The 20,816-nt window shown below is 43.6% G+C and overlaps 1 protein-coding gene across 1 annotated transcript in view; it reads left to right on the top strand.

The window, feature by feature from the left end:
• The window catches only part of LOC124722746 (Down syndrome cell adhesion molecule-like protein Dscam2), a 163,879-nt gene that overhangs the window by 126,812 nt on the left and 16,251 nt on the right, over positions 1 to 20,816 (top strand). Inside the window, exon 5 of the mRNA XM_047247887.1 lies at positions 6,851 to 6,956. Within this exon, the coding sequence (XP_047103843.1) occupies positions 6,851 to 6,956 (106 nt within the window). The remainder of the gene's footprint in view (positions 1 to 6,850; positions 6,957 to 20,816) is intronic.

The following is a 20,816-nucleotide window of genomic DNA, read 5'->3' as shown; positions in this document are numbered from 1 at the left end:
CAGCACAACCGATTAATCATCCTTCTTCCTTCTTATCGAATTTACTGGCCTAATTTCCTAAGGACCTGTTATCGAAGTACCATCCCGCTTTTCTTTCTGATGCTTCCTGTGCTTACTTTTACAGAGATCGCTAAATTACCTCCACAGCCCCCCTGAATCTACACACACACACACACACACACACACACACATACGGTCATCCTCTCTACTCATCCCATAACATAAGCAATAGTAACTTTACAATCCATTCTATACAATGCAAGCCACATTAACTTTACAATACCCACTAAATGCCCCAATTTTCTCAATTCCTAAGGAAGCACTGTGAACCTGGTCTTCCTTTCTACACACGCCCCACTCAGTGGTAATCAGCCCTTCTGCATCAGCAGACGGAAGTCCCTCTCAGAACTGTTCCACAAATTCGGCGATCGCTTTCCCTCAACACAAATGCATTACTCTCTCTTCTTCTTCTTTGCTTGCTCGCTTTTTTTTCTACAAACTTATCCAGACTCATAGACTACAAGAACACACCATTTTTTTTCTAAGTACAGCATCCTTTAAACCACTGAATAACCAGAAACAAACAGACCAAAAAAATTATATTCGCACTCTCGAATACCGAAGTCGTTGATCTCATTATACTTATAAAGTCAAGTCTTACGATCGCGGTCTCATTTGATTGGCATTCCACAATGAGCTAAGTATCGGAAATACACTCTCTTGACCGCTGTTACTCTGGAAATATCTCTACCGTCCTTACGACTTCCTCTCTACTCGTCACATAACATAATCAATATTAACTTTACAGTGCAGTATATACAAACGCTACACAACGTAAACCACATTAACTTCACAATACAGTATATACACATTTGACACAAAACAGTGCACTTATCCAGTATATCTCTACAGCATGCGAAAAAAAAATATCCTATCCCTACAGCATCATTATACAGCAATGCTCCCCAATCCTAGGAAAGCACCGTCAACCTGTTCTCTCTACAGACCCGACACTCAGAGCTAATCTTCCCTCTTACATCAGCGGACCTAAGTCACCCTCAGACCTCTTTTTTACAAATTCGGTATCGTCCCCTCCTCAGCACAAACGCCTTACTTTCTCTCCTTCCTTATCTGTTGGCTTTTCTACAAACATCCTCAGACTCATAGACTGCAAGAACACATGTACTTTCTCCATAATATTACACCATTTTAGCTGTACTTCTCAATATCATGCACTAGGCTACACCCTCCCTATCACTAGTTCATCATAATTCCCAAGATATAGACTTCAAATTAATTTTCTACAAGCGCCGAACTTTATCTATGTGCAGCATGCAGTAAACCACTGACTAACTAGAAACAAACATACGCAAAATGATATTTCCACTCTTGAATACCGGTCTCCGTCATGTAACATTTTCGAGATCTTGGCTATAATTTACACTTCAACTAAGGTCTGTCCTAGGTCTAGAGAACAGACAAGCATGTATCCAACACACCAGAATCGATCTTCACTCAGCTAAATAAAGGAAGCAAATGTGCAGAAGTAGTCAACGGAACAATCTACATCCCATCTAATAACACTCCAACCCAAATCAATCATCTTCTCAAATTCTGACTTGATCACCAAAGCCGCCCAACACCTAATATTACTTCGCTATTCGATCATCTAGAGGACATAACACATAATATTACTTCGCTATTCGGTCGTCTAGAGGACATCAAAGTTCGCTCTTACGGATCCATACACCCCAACAGGTATCTGCATTCGGACAGCTGCTCCAGTTATTTGTTATCATTTATGATCATTTATTATTATTTATTATGATTTATTATTTATTGTTATTTATATCATGTTACCTAACAAAAATGGCTCCAAATTCAACTGTGTTTAGCTCCTATGACAACCACCAGAGCGCTCTGTCATCATGTCAGTTGATTACGCAATTACCATTATTCAAGACGGCTGCACCCAGTGTGAAACGTGTCACCTTTCCTGAACCTGCATGCTACATTAAAATTCCAACTTGGCATTAGTCACACCCTACACATCGTACAGCTGATCCCATCTTTGCGCATCTGATATATGGAATTTAAGTCAGAGAAAGACATATCAGTTACCTTCTGCAGCCTGTCTACAAGCAGAATGACCTCAGTTACTGCAACAGGACCTTGTTCTTACCATTCGACTGAAATTCAAGCGCCACTGGCGGCATGTCGAAGCCACATATCAGTCCATCTAAACAGCTGTCCAAAAATCAAATGGCTCTGAGCACTATGGGACTCAACTGCTGTGGTCATCAGTCCCCTAGAACTTAGAACTACTTAAACCTAACTAACCTAAGGACATCACACACATCCATGCCCGAGGCAGGATTCGAACCTGCGACCGTAGCGGTCGCACGGTTCCGGACTGCGCGCCTAGAACCGCGAGACCACCGCGGCCGGCAAAACAGCTGTCCACTAAGCTGCAGGACCAGCATGCTGTAGTGAGCTCTCTCTCTATACCTGCGTTCTCAGTGAGAGCGTTCTTTGTCTGACAGAGTCATGTGGTCGATCGTGCGTTGTGACGTCAAGGAAGTTTCCAATTCGGTAGAAAAAACATTCCGTTTACCAGAAACGTGTAGGAAGAGGTTGAGTGCTAGTGGCTTAAAAAATGGCTCTGAGCACTATGCGACTTAACTTCTGTGGTCATCAGTCCCCTAGAACTTACAACTACTTAAACCTAACCAACCTAAGGACATCACACACATCCATGCCCGAGGCAGGATTCGAACCTGCGACCGTAGCAGTCCCGCGGTTCCGGACTGCGCGCCTAGAACCACTAGACCACCGCGGCCGGCACTGGTGGCTTAGTTTGAAACAATTTTCTTAGGTTGGTGGCGGAAGCGCAAGTGAGCTTTGTTTACTGGCAGATTTAAAACTTGGCGCTGGTTCCCAGGAGTAGGAGGTGGCGTTCTGATCCTTGAAAAGTAGTTGATATTAGGGAGTTGAACACGTTTGATATGTATATGAAATTGTAAATTCAATTATTTAATATAGCGGGGTGGTGAGAGTGAATTAGCGAGCGTTGTCGCGACAAGCAAACGCGCTGTTATATGGTCAAGGTGGATTCCACTGTCGGTCAAACTCTGGCGCCAAAACGTATCCTTTGTATGGCACGCGGTCGACAGGAAACATCGTGTCTGGGGTTAAGTGCTCGTGGGCGCGGCCGACCGTTTGTGGCGCCGCTCGCCGCCGCTACCTGGCGCGCTGGCTGTGGGAGCTGTGCGGGCACCGTAAACCGCTTGACGTCAGCCGGCCAGGGAGCGGGCTCAGCCGTCCGCACGTACGTCGGCTGCGCTCTGGAGTTTCCCTGTGTGAGCATGGAGAAGTCAGTTGGGACACACCTGCATGACTGTAATGTCTGAAATAAAGAGTCATTTTCCAGGTATTTACAGAAGGCTATGTCCGTCGCATGTATGGAGGGTGTGTGACGTGAGCGGGGTGGTGGTGCAGTGATTGTACAGTTATTACACGCGCACGAGAGTGAGTCAATTAGCGGGCGTTCTAGTGTGGTCCAAAGGTGCTGTTATATAGTCATGGCGGATTCCACTGTCGAGCAAACTGATCGCTGGGCTCGCCATCCGCGCTAGTGGCCGGCCGCCTCACGTGACAGGCGTAGGCAGTGTCTCCGCACACTGGCCAGGGGGTGGCGAGGATTTGAACTAATTCAGTTGGAGTGCGGACGTCGTAGTGACTGCACTGCGACATCAAAGATGTGTGTGCTGACTGTGTTGGAGAAGAAGTGGTGACCGTACTGCTTGAAATAGAGTCTTCAGTCTCTTCCCCCCTGCAAAATCAAAGGACGTGAATTACGTTACTATAAGTGCAGTTCATTATTTGACGCGATTATGATAGGCTACCAGTGAAAAAAAAGATAAGTGACGGAGAAAGCTCGTACATGTGATCAATTATGGTGTTGTGGATTTGAACTTGTGATAGATTTTTGTTATGGGTGTAAGGAGAATGGCTTTCTCACCGAGAAAATCGGACATCTCGAATAAATAATAAATGATAATAATACATAGAAGTACAGTTTTCGAGAGAATATCGTGTTGGAATTTGAATTCGGCGCAATATTCTAGTGGAGGTAGCCCTATAATAATAAATCATAATGAATGATAATAAATGATAATGAATGATAATGAAGATAATGAATGACAATGAATGATAATGAATGTTAATAAATGATAATGAATGATAAAGAATGATACTGAATGTTAATGAATGATAATCACTAATAATAATAGAGACAAGTACGGTCTTTGCATGCATTATCCTGTTGGAATTCAAACTTCCCGACATTTTTTTTGTTCTGGTGGCTTAGATTAGTGGACGTAGCACAATTGGGCTATTTTCCCGCCAAAATTCAAACTCCCCGCCATTTTTTCATGAGGTTAGGATAGTGAACGTAGCACAATTGGACTATTCTCCCGCCAGAATCCGCCGTCTTGGATGACGTCATACGATGTTGCCAAGTCTACATGCCGCCATCTTGGATGACATCATCGCCGCCATCGTGAATAAATTTGGCAACAATGCAACGTGGCCTGACACGAAGGTTGTCCCCCTACTGACAGCTGTGTGGGGAGCCCGTGTCCACCCCTGGTAGCTGTGTGGTCAGTGCGACGTAATGTCATACCTAACGGTTCGGGTTCGATTCTCGGATGGGTCAGATATTTTGTCCGCTCAGGGAATGGGTGTTGTGTTGTCCTTATCATCATCATTTCATCTCCAGTGACACGCAAGTCGCTGAAGTGGTGTCAAATTGCACCAGGCGAACAGTCTACCCGTCATGAGACCCTAGCCAGGCTGGGTTTATTAACAGGACCGCGCTCATCCAGACATGGAACGCCTCTCTGTGTACTGTCTGTTTGATGGTGAAGTACTCCTGCGGCCGGGTCCCAGATCGGTCCCAGTGTTGGACCATCTTGGCACATCAACTTCGCCCCTGTACCAGTATCAAGGGTATCTAGGACCAGTTCCAACAGCTGTTCGCCATATTGCCACAGTAGAGGATACAATGGCTTTATGACACTCTTCCCAATCGAAACAGTGCACCCATTATAGCGACCCTTTTTTCTATCCCGACTTCCGTAATTTGCATGAAAGTAGAAATGTTAATTTATCTATACATTGATTGGTATTGAGGGGTTTTGTTTTATCCCGGCTAGTTCTTAAATTAACCCCAGTGAGTCACTACACGTATTGTCTTCCCAGTTCTGAAGGAAAAAACCATAAGTAAATTAACACTAGTGTTTTCAATAGATTCTCGTTCACTTGTTTCAGTTACTAGTCTGCAGTTTATTCTTGGTGAAAATCACGTAACCTAATTATTTATGAACCTAAATCGAAATAAAGTTCAAGACGAATAGTCAGTTTCAGATTAACACGTTATTTTATTTAACAATAATTATTAATAAATCAGTTCATTCACACGATCGCATTCAAAGGGGTTCTTTGAATAAGTATCTAATCTGGAATCCCGTCAATATAAGAGATACTAAACAATGTTTTGTCACTTTCGATAAAAAGATTGTTCCCGTTTTATATCCGTAAACTGTCACGAACTATGATTACTAGTCGCGTGAAGTAAAGCTTTTCCACTCTCACAATACAGAGTCCGAATCTGTGCAAAATCGTTAATTCCGTAAAATATTTAAATCTTCACACGAAGTGACGTTAAAGTCAGAGAGATTATTGATCACCTCCCAGTTCCTCTAATATGACAAAAGTTCTAATTCTGATCTGAAATTAATGCTTCCCAAAAAACAATCTCGTCGCGATTTGTTCTTGCGCCCTGGTTTAATAAAGCTCCTATTGTTGCTTCCTAAAGCTGTACGTCCTAATTGACTTCGAACAGACTAGAGGATAGAGACTGGAGTATCATAACTGCATTGTATGTCTATTTATACTTTAGTAAACGCTCTCTTTGGTGTTCAAGACCTACGTTCTGTGACTGTAATACTGATTTTCTCATATATAAGAATAACTAATAATTTAACCATTTCTATCATTTTTCCCCTCTCCCACGCTTCCAAAATTTATGATTAAAATTTTTTTTTCTATTATTTTTCTACTATGTATTTCCCTCTATTTTTCTCTTATTTCTATTTCGTAAACTGCTACTTGTGGAGGGACTTGGGACATTTTCTGAATATATATTTCGAGGGCATGTCAGCTAATTTGGGAGCTATTTTGGTTTATTAACTCCGAGAGGCATTTTAGGTGCTACACCATCCAGTCCAGAGAGGTGTCCAATGTGATACTGACAAGTGAATTCACACCGCCAAGTTTGTTGTAAATTTGACTCGACTTTGCAATTGTTGAAATGACATGGAATTCCTCCTAAACCAGTGAAGTTTCATTTTGTTTCCACCTTGAAATTTTGAGTGTTTCACTTTTTTGTCAATCAGTGTTCATAAAATTTGTTACCTGTCCCACTATTTTATTACTGATTGAAAGTTTTACTCCTAAAGGTTTATTTTCCAGTTTCTGTATTTGTTTTAGTTTAGGAAATGACCACATTGTACTTGGTCAGAGTTTTTGAAGATCTTCACATATGATCTTATCTTTCAGCCATTAGTCTGATCGTCTGAATAGGGGAAAACAAACTATGTGTTCTTCACCTTATCCTCAACGGTGGCATCTAGCGTAAGCTTTAGAGTGACAGCACGTAAAGCCTTTTGCCTTCCTGTTTATGCAAAGATAAATGTTGTAATAGAAAGAACTCGTGAGTTTCGACAGAAATTTAACAGTATGAAGACTTTTTGGTGCCTGTGAGCTTGTGGCACTGTGCTTGTTGCAGACGCTGCGCATAGTGCAGGTGGAGCACTCGGACAGGGGCATGTACCAGTGCATCGTGTCCAACAACGAGGAGACGGCCCAGGGCACCGCGGAGATCAGTCTGGGAGGTGAGTGCAGGCCTGTGTAGTACTGAAGCGCGCTATGGCGGCAGCACTGTCTCAACGGCGCGCCATTCTGGCTGTCATGATTCGATAAGTCGATAGTTGTTACAGGTCGATGGGACACAGAAGTTATAACACGGAGTGCTCCACGATACATGTCCATATTGTTAAACATTATTATCAAAATAATCCAAGTTTGGTTCCCACCATTTACAAAGTGTGTCCAATTTTCGGTAGACATAATGTTCCAAATTCATCAGATGTGAAAATAATGTAAAATCTGAAGTACGACACCAAACAGCCAAGGTCGCTATTGTAGAGCAATTATTTTGATGACTGGTTTCAGTAAACTATATTACCATCACGAAACCTTTAAAGCATAGATCAACATACTCTAGCACACTGGGATCAGATGTAAAGAGGCGTAATATAATTTTACATAAGTGTGGACTATACCATGGAATATAACATACATTTTACCCAATCTTGGTCAAATGCATATTGTACCCTGTCATAACACAGGACGATACTTCATGAACATCAGAACAGAGATACATCAGTAAGTCAAGCATAAAATAACTGTGACATAAAACAATGTACATATTGCACTGATTATATAAGCACATGTTCGTACATTAACAGAATGTAGAGTTAGATTCTCAGATCAACACCATACGTGTTACAGCCAGTCAGCATGTAGCGCTGTGGTAGTAATTACAAACATACGTCGTCTCATATAAAGACAAACTGTGTCCACCTCCACCTTCCACCTCTCTGTCTGTCCATCTCTTCCTTCCACCATCTCTCACGACATTATAATCACCCTACAAGGAGAGTGATAATTCTTACCCCTACAGTACGTCTTTCCAGACAGTAACTGATATGTGTACCAATTTTCGTCGACATTGATTCATTGGTTTAAGATGAATGGTTCAAGTGGCTCTGAGCACTATGGGACTTAACTTCTAAGGTCATCAGTCCCCTAGAACTTAGAACTACTTAAACCTAACTAACCTAAGGACATCACACACATCCATGCCCGAGGCAGGATTCGAACCTGCGACCGTAGCGGTCGCGCGGTTCCAGACTGTAGCGCCTAGAACCACTAGGCCACCCCAGCCGGCGTTTAAGATGAGATGTGGAACATGCATACATATGTAATACATATATACACATTTATAATATACCAGCTGAGTAACCGATGTTGTCAGGTATGTATTTTTTCCAGTCTCCCATTAGTCCATCTCCTCCTTCCCTACCGAGCGAGGTGGCGCAGTGGTTAGCACACTGGACTCGCATTCGGGAGGACGACGGTTCAATCCCGCGTCCGGCCATCCTGATTTAAGTTTTCCGTGATTTCCCTAAATCACTCCGGGCAAATGCCGGGATGGTTCCCTTGAAAGGGCACGGCCGACTTGCCTCCACGTCGTTCCCTAATCCGATGAGACCGACGACCTCGCGGTTTGGTCTCTTCTCCCCAAACAATCCAATCCAATCCTCCTTCCCCCTCTGCCTATCTCCACAACCCCATCTCTCTGTCCACCTTTTGCACCCTCCACTCTCTGTCAATCTCCTTCTGCCCCTCTCTCTGTCCAGCTTCTTATCCATCTCTCTATGTCAATCCGCTCCTCCCACTTGTGTCCATCTGTCCGTTGCCCTTCTGTCTGTCCCTTCCTCCCCCTTTGTTTGTCAGTCTCCCACTTTCCCACTGTCTGTCTCAATCTTATTCTCACCTCTTTCTCTGTCCATCTCTTCCTCCCCTGTCTTTTCGTTTATCTCCTCCCCTTTCCTTTCTGTGCCCAACTCTTTCTCTCCTCTCTCACTGTCCACCTCCTCCTCTTCCTCATCACTGTCCATTTCTTCCTTCCCTTTACCTTTTCATCTCCTCCTCCCTCCCCCTCTGCTTACCTCCTCCTCCTACTCTATCTGTGTGTCTCCTCCTCTCTTCTCTCTCTGTCTATTTCCTCCTCACCTACCGCTGTCCATGTCCTCTTCCTACTATCTGTGCCTATCTCCTCTACCTCCTCTTTCCCTCCTGATGTCTGTCCATCTCCTCGTCCCCCCTCCCTTCCCTCTCCTTCTTATCACACACACGCCAGTAGGAGGCTAGTGGTTCTTACTTCTACAGTATTTCTTTCTACATTGTAATTAATACATATACCAAATTTCGTTCCAATCATTGCAGAGGTTATGATGATTTTTTTTTATCTGTGGCTTTGCCCACATATGCACGTGTAAAATATATATCACACATATTTAACATACTTGGGATGTAAATGAACACATATTTTATTCATCTCTAAGTCTAGTGAATTTCGCCTACAGTTACTTTTCACGCATCTCAATGTTTCTTATGTCGTATCTCCTGAAATATGAGCTGTACAGTTATATATTTTTTCTGATACATTCAGTAGTACATGTGAATATTTCTGCAAAATTTGTCACGAATACAGGTAGTGGTAAAGAGATAATAAATTAAAACGTCGTGCTTTATGTGGCACTTCTATTGTATGAACAGCAAAATGTAGTAAGAGATAAAGATGTTCTTTTCACGTTTTTGCATGTGTCAACAGCGAGAAAAAGTTTCGTAAAGGTTTAAAATGTTCTTTAAAGCTTTTTGCAATTCTCTAAGTGCTCTGGTTCTCAGATACTGGATTAGTATAGTATGAGTATTCTCGCGTCACAGGTTACACTGGATTTTCACCCCCGTACCACCCCTTTGAAGGTGAGTGGTTCTTACCCCAACAGTAATTCTTCGCAGACTGTAAATGATATGCGTATCAAGTTTTGTTGAAATTGGTCCAGTGGTTTAGGAGGAAATCCATTTTTATATATGATATGGGTGTGGATTGAATTCTTGCGCTCTTGTTGTAACACCCTATGATTTGCAGGAGATGAAACGGTACAAGAAACGACTTTTCAGGGCTTGATTAAAATTAACAGTGGAAACTGACGTATTAATTTTGAGCAATTGTGTACTCTCTTCTTTGTAATTGTTGTCCAACGACTCTTTGCCCCAAAGGTATTAGAACCAGTAACGAGGACGACGATCACCGTTCTATTGCCGGTGTAGTTGTCTGATCTGTGTTGTCTGTTCTACGTGCAATCCGGCACAGAGTTGTCTCGCATTTAAAAGAGGCGTTGTCTCTCCTTGTAAAACCAATTTAATGACCGTAGTAGCGGAAGACGTACATCTGATCACGACGGTGAGATAAGCCTCCAGAGTCTGGGGTAAAGACGCCAACAGCAGCATCACAGATGTCGCACATCGCCTAACGCACAGCAGCGTGCTTTCCATCTTCAGTGTCGGCAACAGCCTTTCAACTACTCATCACACATTTTTGTAAAGGAGTCTCTGCATCTGATAACTCGAAACATGCGACCTTGCTAGAACAATTAAATGATTGATTTTGTTCGTTTTGGACATGAAAACTGTAACAAAAGGATTTGCTCGACCCAGCTTATAAAATCTGAAATGACTGAGTGACGTTTATCATGTTCCCTGGTGCTGCTGTGCTTCGTCGTGCCTAACACCAGATGTAGCTCCGCCTTCTCTTTGGCTGGTTGAACGTACGATGTATTTACACGGATTGACGATCGCATGTAATAATAGTTATGAGCTGCACGGCTAGTCAGTTCCAAACTGACTTCTTGCCGTGCTCGGTAACTTCTTATCCGAAACGCGAGTGCCCCACTGAAAGAGGGCGGGGTTTCTGCTATCTTTAGCTGTGTAAATTATTTTCGACAGTGACTCTGGTTTAAGCACTATACAGGGTTATTACAAATGATTGAAGCGATTTCACAGCTCTACAATAACTTTATTATTTGAGATATTTTTACAATGCTTTGCACACACATACAAAAACTCAAAAAGTTTTTTTAGGCATTCACAAATGTTCGGTATGTGCCCCTTTAGTGATTCGGCAGACATCAAGCCGATAATCAAGTTCCTCCCACACTCGGTGCAGCATGTCCCCATCAATGAGTTCGAAAGCATTGTTGATGCGAGCTCGCAGTTCTGGCACGTTTCTTGGTAGAGGAGGTTTAAACACTGAATCTTTCACATCACTATCACTATGCGTGAAACTTGCCTGCACGCATTCAACCGTTTCTTCGCTCACTGCAGGCCGACCCGTTGATTTCCCCTTACAGAGGCATCCAGAAGCTTTAAACTGCGCATACCATCGCCGAATGGAGTTAGCAGTTGGTGGATCTTTGTTGAACTTCGTCCTGAAGTGTCGTTGCACTGTTATGACTGACTGATGTGAGTGCATTTCAAGCACGACATATGCTTTCTCGGCTCCAGTCGCCATTTTGTCTCACTGCGCTCTCGAGCGCTCTGGCGGCAGAAACCTGAAGTGCGGCTTCAGCCGAACAAAACTTTATGAGTTTTTCTACGTATCTGTAGTGTGTCGTGACCATATGTCAATGAATGGAGGTACAGTGAATTTATGAAATCGCTTCAATCATTTGTAATAGCCCTGTATTTTCTTCCATAAACTTACACAACTACAATTTACAACCGTGCGACACTAACTCTTAATCTGGATATTCACACAGAATCAGCCAGTCTCTCTCATGTCTTTAGTAATTCTATTGACACTGTTGGAGTGGTCTGCTTGCATATTGTATGACGGCCCCTCCAAAGCATCCTCAGCTAGCGACATCGTGGAAAGTGCACACCATCAGCAAGTGGAGTACCCGTTCTCTGCTCACGTTGCACACACAGGTAGCGCCTTCTCACTTGACTCTGTACAAAGAGACGATTCCCATTGATGTATTGTTTCTACAAAGTCCATCTAAGCTGAATATAATATTTTGTATTTCGCTCACATGGCTGTCCTCCACACTTTGAGGAGCCTAACGGTATAGCATGCCCTTTTTCTGAGAAATGTTGTCGAGCACTACAACTGGGTGTGCAAGTGACGACCATTTCTCGTCTGGATTGGAATATTCGTATTTAAATGTTAGTTGAAAAGATATATAAATATCAAATGTGAAGTAAACAACAAAATTGAATTAATTCACTAATATTAATTTACTAATATACTGGCCTTGTATTTTTTCAAATATTTAGAACACTTCATTAACCCGAAAATGAAAACCAAAATTTATGGGCGATAAATTGTTACCTATCGATATTTAGCTCGGTTAGTGAGAAATAAATGTTTTCAGACACACACAAGTTCAGGAGCATACGAGGCAATACTCATGTAAACAATAAGAAGTTACAAGCAAACGTGAAAGTATCAGCATGAAAGACATGTTCATTATCTGTCAAGTTTGTGTGCTATGACGACTGTAGTTGTTAGCCAATGAGAAGCAAGTCAGAGGTTATTGGTAGGTTCGTGCGCATATTGCATAATGCTTGACACCAAGTTTTATCCATCATATTAAGAGTAGTGCATTAAACGTTATTTAGTGTATTATTGTAAAATTTACTAGCAGAGATGTAATAAATGATGCAAGGAGAGTTTTGATTATATTTTTGGAATGTTTATGTAATATAGCAGTATCAACTTTGCAGTTGTTTACAAAACTTTGATCAGTTTTAAAAAAGAATTTTATGCAATCTGACTTCAACAGAAAGTATTATATGGTCTGTATTAATGACGGAAATTTGTAAGTGCACTTTGGAGTTAGCATATGTCAATCTTGATTTACGAAATGAAACAGAATTTAGGGGAACTGTTACGGTGAATCATTATTTTCAGTTATTCGGTGGTAAATTAAATCAGCTGCAGTTATAAACTTACTGAAGAGAGGATGGGAATGGTAAATGGAAGTTATTTAATTACTGAATGAACAGTGGTTGTACATATTACTTACATATTACTTTATATTTATTACGAAAGAATTTGTACATAATTTGGCAAGAGAGTGCCTGCTTTTCATATTAGTACATCACAAAACTCTCTGAATAGGCTGCTGTATATGTGGTGGGTGCATTCCAAAGCACATGGCAACGATGTCTGCCACCGGCATGATGGAATTCGAGTTTGATGTCTTATTATTTTATATTAGCTGATGTTCAGACTGTTTTCCTGTTTTGTCGAAACTTGATATTATAGCATTCTATTATCCAGATATATATGTGAAAAGGAGACGTCCCCCGTAATTTCTCAATGAGTATAACCTGACGTGCACTGCCACATTTCGTACTAATTTCGGTACTGCAATGGTTTATTTAGTTACATAACAATACCACAGTTCACAGACACTCACATTACTCAGAGCCTCACAGCAGAGGCCTTCAGCCGCTGATGATGCGGAATTCAAGCACTTGTGATGTTCTCTCTCTCTACTTGCTTTGCTTGATAAGATTGCCTCTGCCATCTTTTTGTCCTCCTTCCGGCACTGGCAGCTGTGGCTGGATAACCAGCATGCTTCAGTGGTCCCAGTGCAAGTGCTGTGTCCTTCCTGCAGCAAACCACACACTCACGTCTCATGGATGGCCACGTTTCAGGCATCGTCCACCGCAACAGGCACAAGCATCTGTTGCCAAACATTGGTCCACGTTCACCTCGTATGTTGGTAAACGTTCTCGACAAAAACGTGCCGACTTGCTGTCCATGCAGTTTTTGGCATCCGCTGCCATACTGGGAGTGCTTCTATGTCCACAGTGCTGTGATCGTGGGCACTATTTTCCTACACAACGTCATGTGCCCAGTAACAGCTAGTGATGCATCCTCATGTGGCGACAGCATCTAGTGTTGTGGCGTCCGAACAAGACACAGCCAGGGAAAAAGCACAGCAGGCGCAAATATGCGAGCTGGTGCCAGTGCCATAGAGACTCACCACTTGCGTGAGTTCCGCCAACGCCATGGGCGGCGCTGAGAATGAAGATATCGACTTCGCCTTGGCCAATTGCCGGTCGAGTACAATCCGCCAATGATCGGACGACCACGGTCAGAAGCCTGCTCGGAAGATAGAAGAGCAGCTCTCGCCCACTTGGTTATAGATCACCGTCCAGGGCTGACTTAGACAGGGAACGTTGTTTAGTGAACTTTTAGAAGTGAACAGACAGTTGTTGTGAATTGCATGTGCAACAATGTACTGAGAAGTTTACCTATTATTATTTGCACTTAGTCACTGAGGGCCTTTCTTATGTATTAAAAAACTAAATACCCGCCTCGATTGCGAAAAAAGCACCTAGTGTTAACCCAGGTTTCGGCGTAGATAACTACACCTTCTTCAGAACAACAATAAAACCCACAAGTGCCTAAGAAGACCTTTGTCATTGATTAAAAGAACACTATAGCTACACATTTATAAACGAAAAAGAAAAGGAAAACACAAACAGTACATATGTACAAAGTCAAAACCACTACTTAACTTAATAGTGTACACTCCACCTCACACCAGCCTATGTTCGATGGGCCATGACCCGCCATAAACTGCAGCTACAAATGGTCGCTCACTTACAAGCCCGACCCGCTACCTATGCACATGCGCAATACAAGGGAAGTTACTTGAATGCGCATGCGCATACGAATACGAGAAAGTTTATACATGGGTCGGGGCTAAATAGCCCATATACTCCCAACCGTGGAATAACGTATATCAAAATAGGGAATGGATAGAATAATTGACGAGCTAAATAGGAGATGAAACCTAAAAATAACCGCACACGGTTGCTTATGCTAGGAAAGAAACATATGTGAAGCTACCTATGACAACAGGAGGAACTCTTAAAAACTGTACCTAAAGCCAGTAGTTAGCCTGGGGGGGGGGGGGGGGGGGGCTGAGGGGACGTAATCTAAAGACGTCGTGGTAATAAAGATATAGGGATAAAACGTGAGGTGTTCAACGGGCTAAAATCACCTTCACCGTAAAAGGAAAATGTATAGCTATGGTGTTCTTTTAATCAATGACAAAGGTCTTCTTAGGCACTTGTGGGTTTTATTGTTGTTCTGAAGAAGGTGTAGTTATCTACGTCGAAACCTGGGTTAACACTAGGTGCTTTTCAGGCAATCAAGGCGGGTTTTTAGTTTTTTAAATATATTAACCAACGAGTGCTGACGTGCTGCGATGTTGAAGGTCCTTTTTTATGTGTTATATTACATGTAGTGTTGCAGACTTCCTTATTCAACTAGTCAAATGGCTGGCTCTGAGCACTATGCGACTTAACTTCTGAGGTCATCAGTCGCCTAGAACTTAGAATAAATTAAACCTAACTAACCTAAGAACATCACACACATCCATGTCCGAAGCAGGATTCGAACCTGCGACCGTAGCGGTCTCTCGGTTCCAGACTGTAACACCTAGAACCGCACGGCCACTCCGGCCAGTACAACTAGTCACAATGATAAGTAAACCTTTTATCTCATTTGTGTGATTTTGTTGCCAATTTGTTGGAGTGTTCGTTCTCCTGTCCTGTTACCCGACCCTGGGGCATAGCTGTGAAATAATGCAGGGAGAAATCGTCTTAGCGGTGTACTGGACCAGAAGCCGTTTCACGAACCCACCAACTCGGCCTCCACAGCAGTAACGACGAGGTCTTTACAAAATTGGCGACGAGAGTTTACAAAACTAGCCAAGAGCACAACATCGGAACAACAGTTAGTTCATTCGTGTGTGCGATGTCAGACCGGGCAAATGTGTCTACCTGCACTGCCGAGGTAGCTGCCCCAGCCTCGCAGGAGGAGGCTGATCGCTGTGCAGTGGGACTTGCCCATCTGGTAGCCCCATTAGCCGTCCACCCAACAATGGCCTGGCAACAGCAAGAGGAATCTGAATGGCGGCCGACCCAGCAAATGGATACGTACAAAGACTGGTATTACAAAACAGATTTGTTTGATAAAAGCATGGACCTCAACGCGACTTCTGTACAATGGGGCCGGCCGCTGTGGTCGGGCGGTTCTAGGCGCTTCAGTCTGGAACCGCGCGACCGCAACGGTCGCAGGTTCGAATCCTGCCTCGGGCATGGATGTGTGTGATGTCCTTAGGTTAGTTAGGTTTAAGTAGTTCTAAGTTCTAGGGGACTGATGACCTCAGATGTTAAGTCTCATAGTGCTCAGAGCCGTTTGAACCATTTTTGTACAATGGGGATAAAAGAGCAGTGCCTCAGATGGCTAGTGATACACATTACGCATATGCTCGTGCAAGTGGGCATAGGGTCAATGGTAACGCCAAGTTACTTTGCATCATTGGTACATTGTATAAGCTCGTTGAGAAGTTGCATTTGTGGCCTCACTGGACGCCATCTCTTATCAAACAGTATAGCTTGACTCTTAGTCACATTGAAGCCTATTCTCTACTTCCGTGTCCAGTCCTCTAGGTCAGAACACGCTTCATGTAAGCGTCAGTGGATGACATGCAGCCATCAAATTCTCATAATGAGGGTGGTGGCGTTTGCATAAACCACCTGAGTAACTTGAAGCATCATGGATAAATCTGAGGTCCCTGGAGATAACTTTCCATCAGCTGAATGTTTTGGTCATGAAATCAAAAAGCGAAAATTTTGGGCAGTAGGCCTGGGTGAAAAACGCTATCACTCACTTCACTTCCAGAAAGAGGGCACCACAGTATTCCCTAAGCTGAAGGCAGTCACGATCTCTTAACCACATGAAGAGCTTGAAGGGTGTTTGAGTGTCCTCTGAACCCAAATTGTTCCAGAGATAGAAGTATGTAATCTGTAATTTTCTGAGAGATCTGTATCAGGAGGATTCGTTCAAAACCTTGCTCAGAATGGGGAAGGAGGCTGATAGTCCAATAGCTCTTGCGATCAGCTCTATTTTCGCCTACCTTCAGAACTGCAGAAATGAGAGTGTGTTCCCATATTTGAGGATGTTTCTTGCTGAGAATGAAGTGAATGAACATATCGCAACTACGGCGTCAGCCTCTCTCGGCAGCGCCCTCAGGGCCTGACTTGGTACTGCATCAACTCCTGGTGCCTTGGAGATGAACATAAGTCAAAGACAGGAGCGAACTTCCTGCAGAGTAAGAGGTGGGATGGGGTTATCAGGAACCATTGATATAATAGTTGTAAATTGTCGTAGCTGTGTTGGGAAAGTACCAGAGCTCCAAGCGCTAATAGAAAGTACTGATGCTCAAATCGTTATAGGCACTGAAAGCTGGCTAAAGCCGAATATAAGCTCAACCGAAATTTTTGCGAAGAACCTAACGGTGTTCCGAAAAGATAGGCTTAACACGGTTGGTGGTGGCGTGTTTGTTGCTGTCACAAGTAGTTTACCTTGTTGCGAAATTGAAGTAGATACTTCCTGTGAGTTAGTATGGACAGAGTTCATTGTTGGCAACCGGAATAAAATGATAATTGGATCCTTTTACCTACCTCCCAATTCAGATGATACATTTGCTGAAAGGCTCAAAGAAAACTTGACTTTGATTTCAAACACGTACCCCACTCATCCGATAATAGTTGGTGGTGACTTTAATTTACCCTCGATATGTTGGCGAAAATACATGTTTAATTCCGGAGGTACGCATAAAATATCATCCGAAATTGTGCTAAACGCATTCTCTGAAAATTATTTCGAGCAGTTAGTTCATGAGACCACGCGAATACTAAACGGTTGTGAAAACAAACTTGACTTCTTAGCAACAAATAATCCTGAGTTAATAACAAGCATCGAAACCGATACAGGGATTAGTGAACACAGGGTTGTCGTAGCGGTAATGAATTTTGTAATCCCCAAATCCTCGAAAAATAAGCGAAAATATACCTATTCAAAACAACAAATAAAAATTCACTTGACGCCTTCCTTAGAGACAATCTCCACTCATTCTAAATTAATAATATAAGTGAAGACCAGATTTGGCTTAAATTCAAAGAAATAGTATCGGCAGCAATTGAGAGATTTATACCAAATAAATTAACAAACGACGGAGCTGATCCTCCTTGGTGCACAAAACGGGTTAGAACACTGCTGCAGAAACAACGAAACAAACATGCCAAATTTAAACAGACGCAAAATCCCAAAGATTGGCGATCCTTTACAGAAGCTCGAAATTTAGCGTGGAGTTCAATGCGAGACGGCTAAAACAGTTTCCACAACGAAACTTTGTCTCGAAACCCGGCAGAAAATCCAAAGAGATTCTGGTCGTGTGTGAAGTATGTTAGCGGCAAGAAACAATCAACGCCTTTTCTGCGCGATAGCAATGGAGATACTATCGAAGACAGTGCTGTCAAAGCAGAGTTACTAAACACAGCCTTCCGAAATGCCTTCACAAAAGAAGATGAAGTAAATAGTCCAGAATTCGAATCGAGAACAACTGCCAACATGAGTAACGTAGAGGTAAATCCTCGGAGTAGTGAAGCAACTCAAATCACTTAATAAAAGCAAGTCTTCAAGCCGCATACTTAACAATCATATACAACCGTACGCTCGACGAAAGATCCGTACCCAAAGTCTGGAAAGTTGCATAGGTCGCATCAATATTCAAGAAAAGTAGTAGGAGTAATCCACTAACTTACGGGCCCATATCGTTAACGTCGATATGCAGCAGGATTTTAGAACATATATTGTGTTCAAACATTATGAATTACCTCGAAGAAAACTGTCTATTGACACACAGTCAACATGGGTTTAGAAAACATCGTTCCTGTGAAACACAACTAGTTCTTTATTCACATGAAGTGCTGAGTGCTATTGACAAGGGATTTCAGATCGATTTCATATTCCTGGATTTCCGGAAGGCTTTTGACACTGTACCACACAAGCGGCTGGTAGTGAAATTGCGTGCTAATGGAATATCGTCTTAGTTATGTGACTGGATTTGCGATTTCCTGTCAGAGCGGTCACAGTTCGTAGTAATTGACGGAAAATCATGAAGTAAAACAGAATTGATTTTTGGCATTTCCCAAGGTAGCGTTATAGGCCCATTGCTGTTCCTTATCTATATAAACGATATGGGAGACAATCTGAGCTGCCGTCTTCAGTTGTTTGCAGGTGACGCTGTCGTTTATCGACTAAGAAAGTCATCAGAAGATCAAAAAAATTGCAAGACGATTTAGAAAAATATCTGAATGGTACGAAAAGTGGCAGTTGACCCTAAATAACGAATAGCGTGAGGTCATCCACATGAGTGATAAAAGGAATTTGTTAAACTTCGATTACACGATAAATCAGCCTAATCTAAAACCCGTAAATTCAACTCAATACCTAGGTATTACAATTACGAACAACTTAAATTGGAAAGAACACATAGAAAATGTTGTGGGAAAGGCTAATCAAAGGCTGCTTAGAAAACGTAACAGATCTACTAAGGAGACTGCCTACACTACGCTTGACCGTCCTCTTTTATAATACTGCTGCGCGGTGTGGGATCCTTACCAGATAGGACTGACGGAGTACATCGAGAAAGTTCGAAGAAAGGCAGCACGTTTTGTATTATCGCGAATTATGGGAGAGAGTGTCATAGAAATGATACAGGATTTGGGCTGGAAATCATTAAAAGAAAGGCGTTTTTCGTTGCGACGGAATCTTCTTACGAAATTCGAATCACCAACATTCTTCTCAGAATGCGAAAATATTTTTTTGACACCGACATACATAGGGAGGAACGATCACAACGATAAAATAAGGGAAATCAAAGCTCGTACGGAATGATATACACTCCTGGAAATGAAAAAAAGAACACATTGACACCGGTGTGTCAGACCCACCATACTTGCTCCGGACACTGCGAGAGGGCTGTACAAGCAATGATCACACGCACGGCACAGCGGACACACCAGGAACCGCGGTGTGGGCCGTCGAATGGCGCTAGCTGCGCAGCATTTGTGCACCGCCGCCGTCAGTGTCAGCCAGTTTGCCGTGGCATACGGAGCTCCATCGCAGTCTTTAACACTGGTAGCATGCCGCGACAGCGTGGACGTGAACCGTATGTACAGTTGACGGACTTTGAGCGAGGGCGTATAGTGGGCATGCGGGAGGCCGGGTGGACGTACCGCCGAATTGCTCAACCCGTGGGGCGTGAGGTCTCCACAGTACATCGATGTTGTCGCCAGTGGTCGGCGGAAGGTGCACGTGCCCGTCGACCTGGGACAGGACCGCAGCGACGCACGGATGCACGCCAAGACCGTAGGATCCTACGCAGTGCCGTAGGGGACCGCACCGCCACTTCCCAGCAAATTAGGGACACTGTTGCTCCTGGGGTATCGGCGAGGACCATTCGCAACCGTCTCCATGAAGCTGGGCTACGGTCCCGCACACCGTTAGGCCGTCTTCCGCTCACGCCCCAACATCGTGCAGCCCGCCTCCAGTGGTGTCGCGACAGGCGTGAATGGAGGGACGAGTGGAGACGTGTCGTCTTCAGCGATGAGAGTCGCTTCTGCCTTGGTGCCAATGATGGTCGTATGCGTGTTTGGCGCCGTGCAGGTGAGCGCCACAATCAGGACTGCATACGACCAAGGCACACAGGGCCAACACCCGGCATCATGGTGTGGGGAGCGATCTCCTACACTGGCCGTACACCACTGGTGATCGTCGAGGGGACACTGAATAGTGCACGGTACATCCAAACCGTCATCGAACCCATCGTTCTACCATTCCTAGACCGGCAAGGGAACTTGCTGTTCCAACAGGACAATGCACGTCCGCATGTATCCCGTGCCACCCAACGTGCTCTAGAAGGTGTAAGTCAACTACCCTGGCCAGCAAGATCTCCGGGTCTGTCCCCCATTGAGCATGTTTGGGACTGGATGAAGCGTCGTCTCACGCGGTCTGCACGTCCAGCACGAACGCTGGTCCAACTGAGGCGCCAGGTGGAAATGGCATGGCAAGCCGTTCCACAGGACTACATCCAGCATCTCTACGATCGTCTCCATGGGAGAATAGCAGCCTGCATTGCTGCGAAAGGTGGATATACACTGTACTAGTGCCGACATTGTGCATGCTCTGT

This window comes from Schistocerca piceifrons, chromosome X (assembly GCF_021461385.2).
Source record: "Schistocerca piceifrons isolate TAMUIC-IGC-003096 chromosome X, iqSchPice1.1, whole genome shotgun sequence".
NCBI lineage: Eukaryota > Metazoa > Arthropoda > Insecta > Orthoptera > Acrididae > Schistocerca > Schistocerca piceifrons.
Note: the sequence above shows the minus strand (reverse complement) of the source record. Positions and strands in the feature narration are given on the sequence as shown.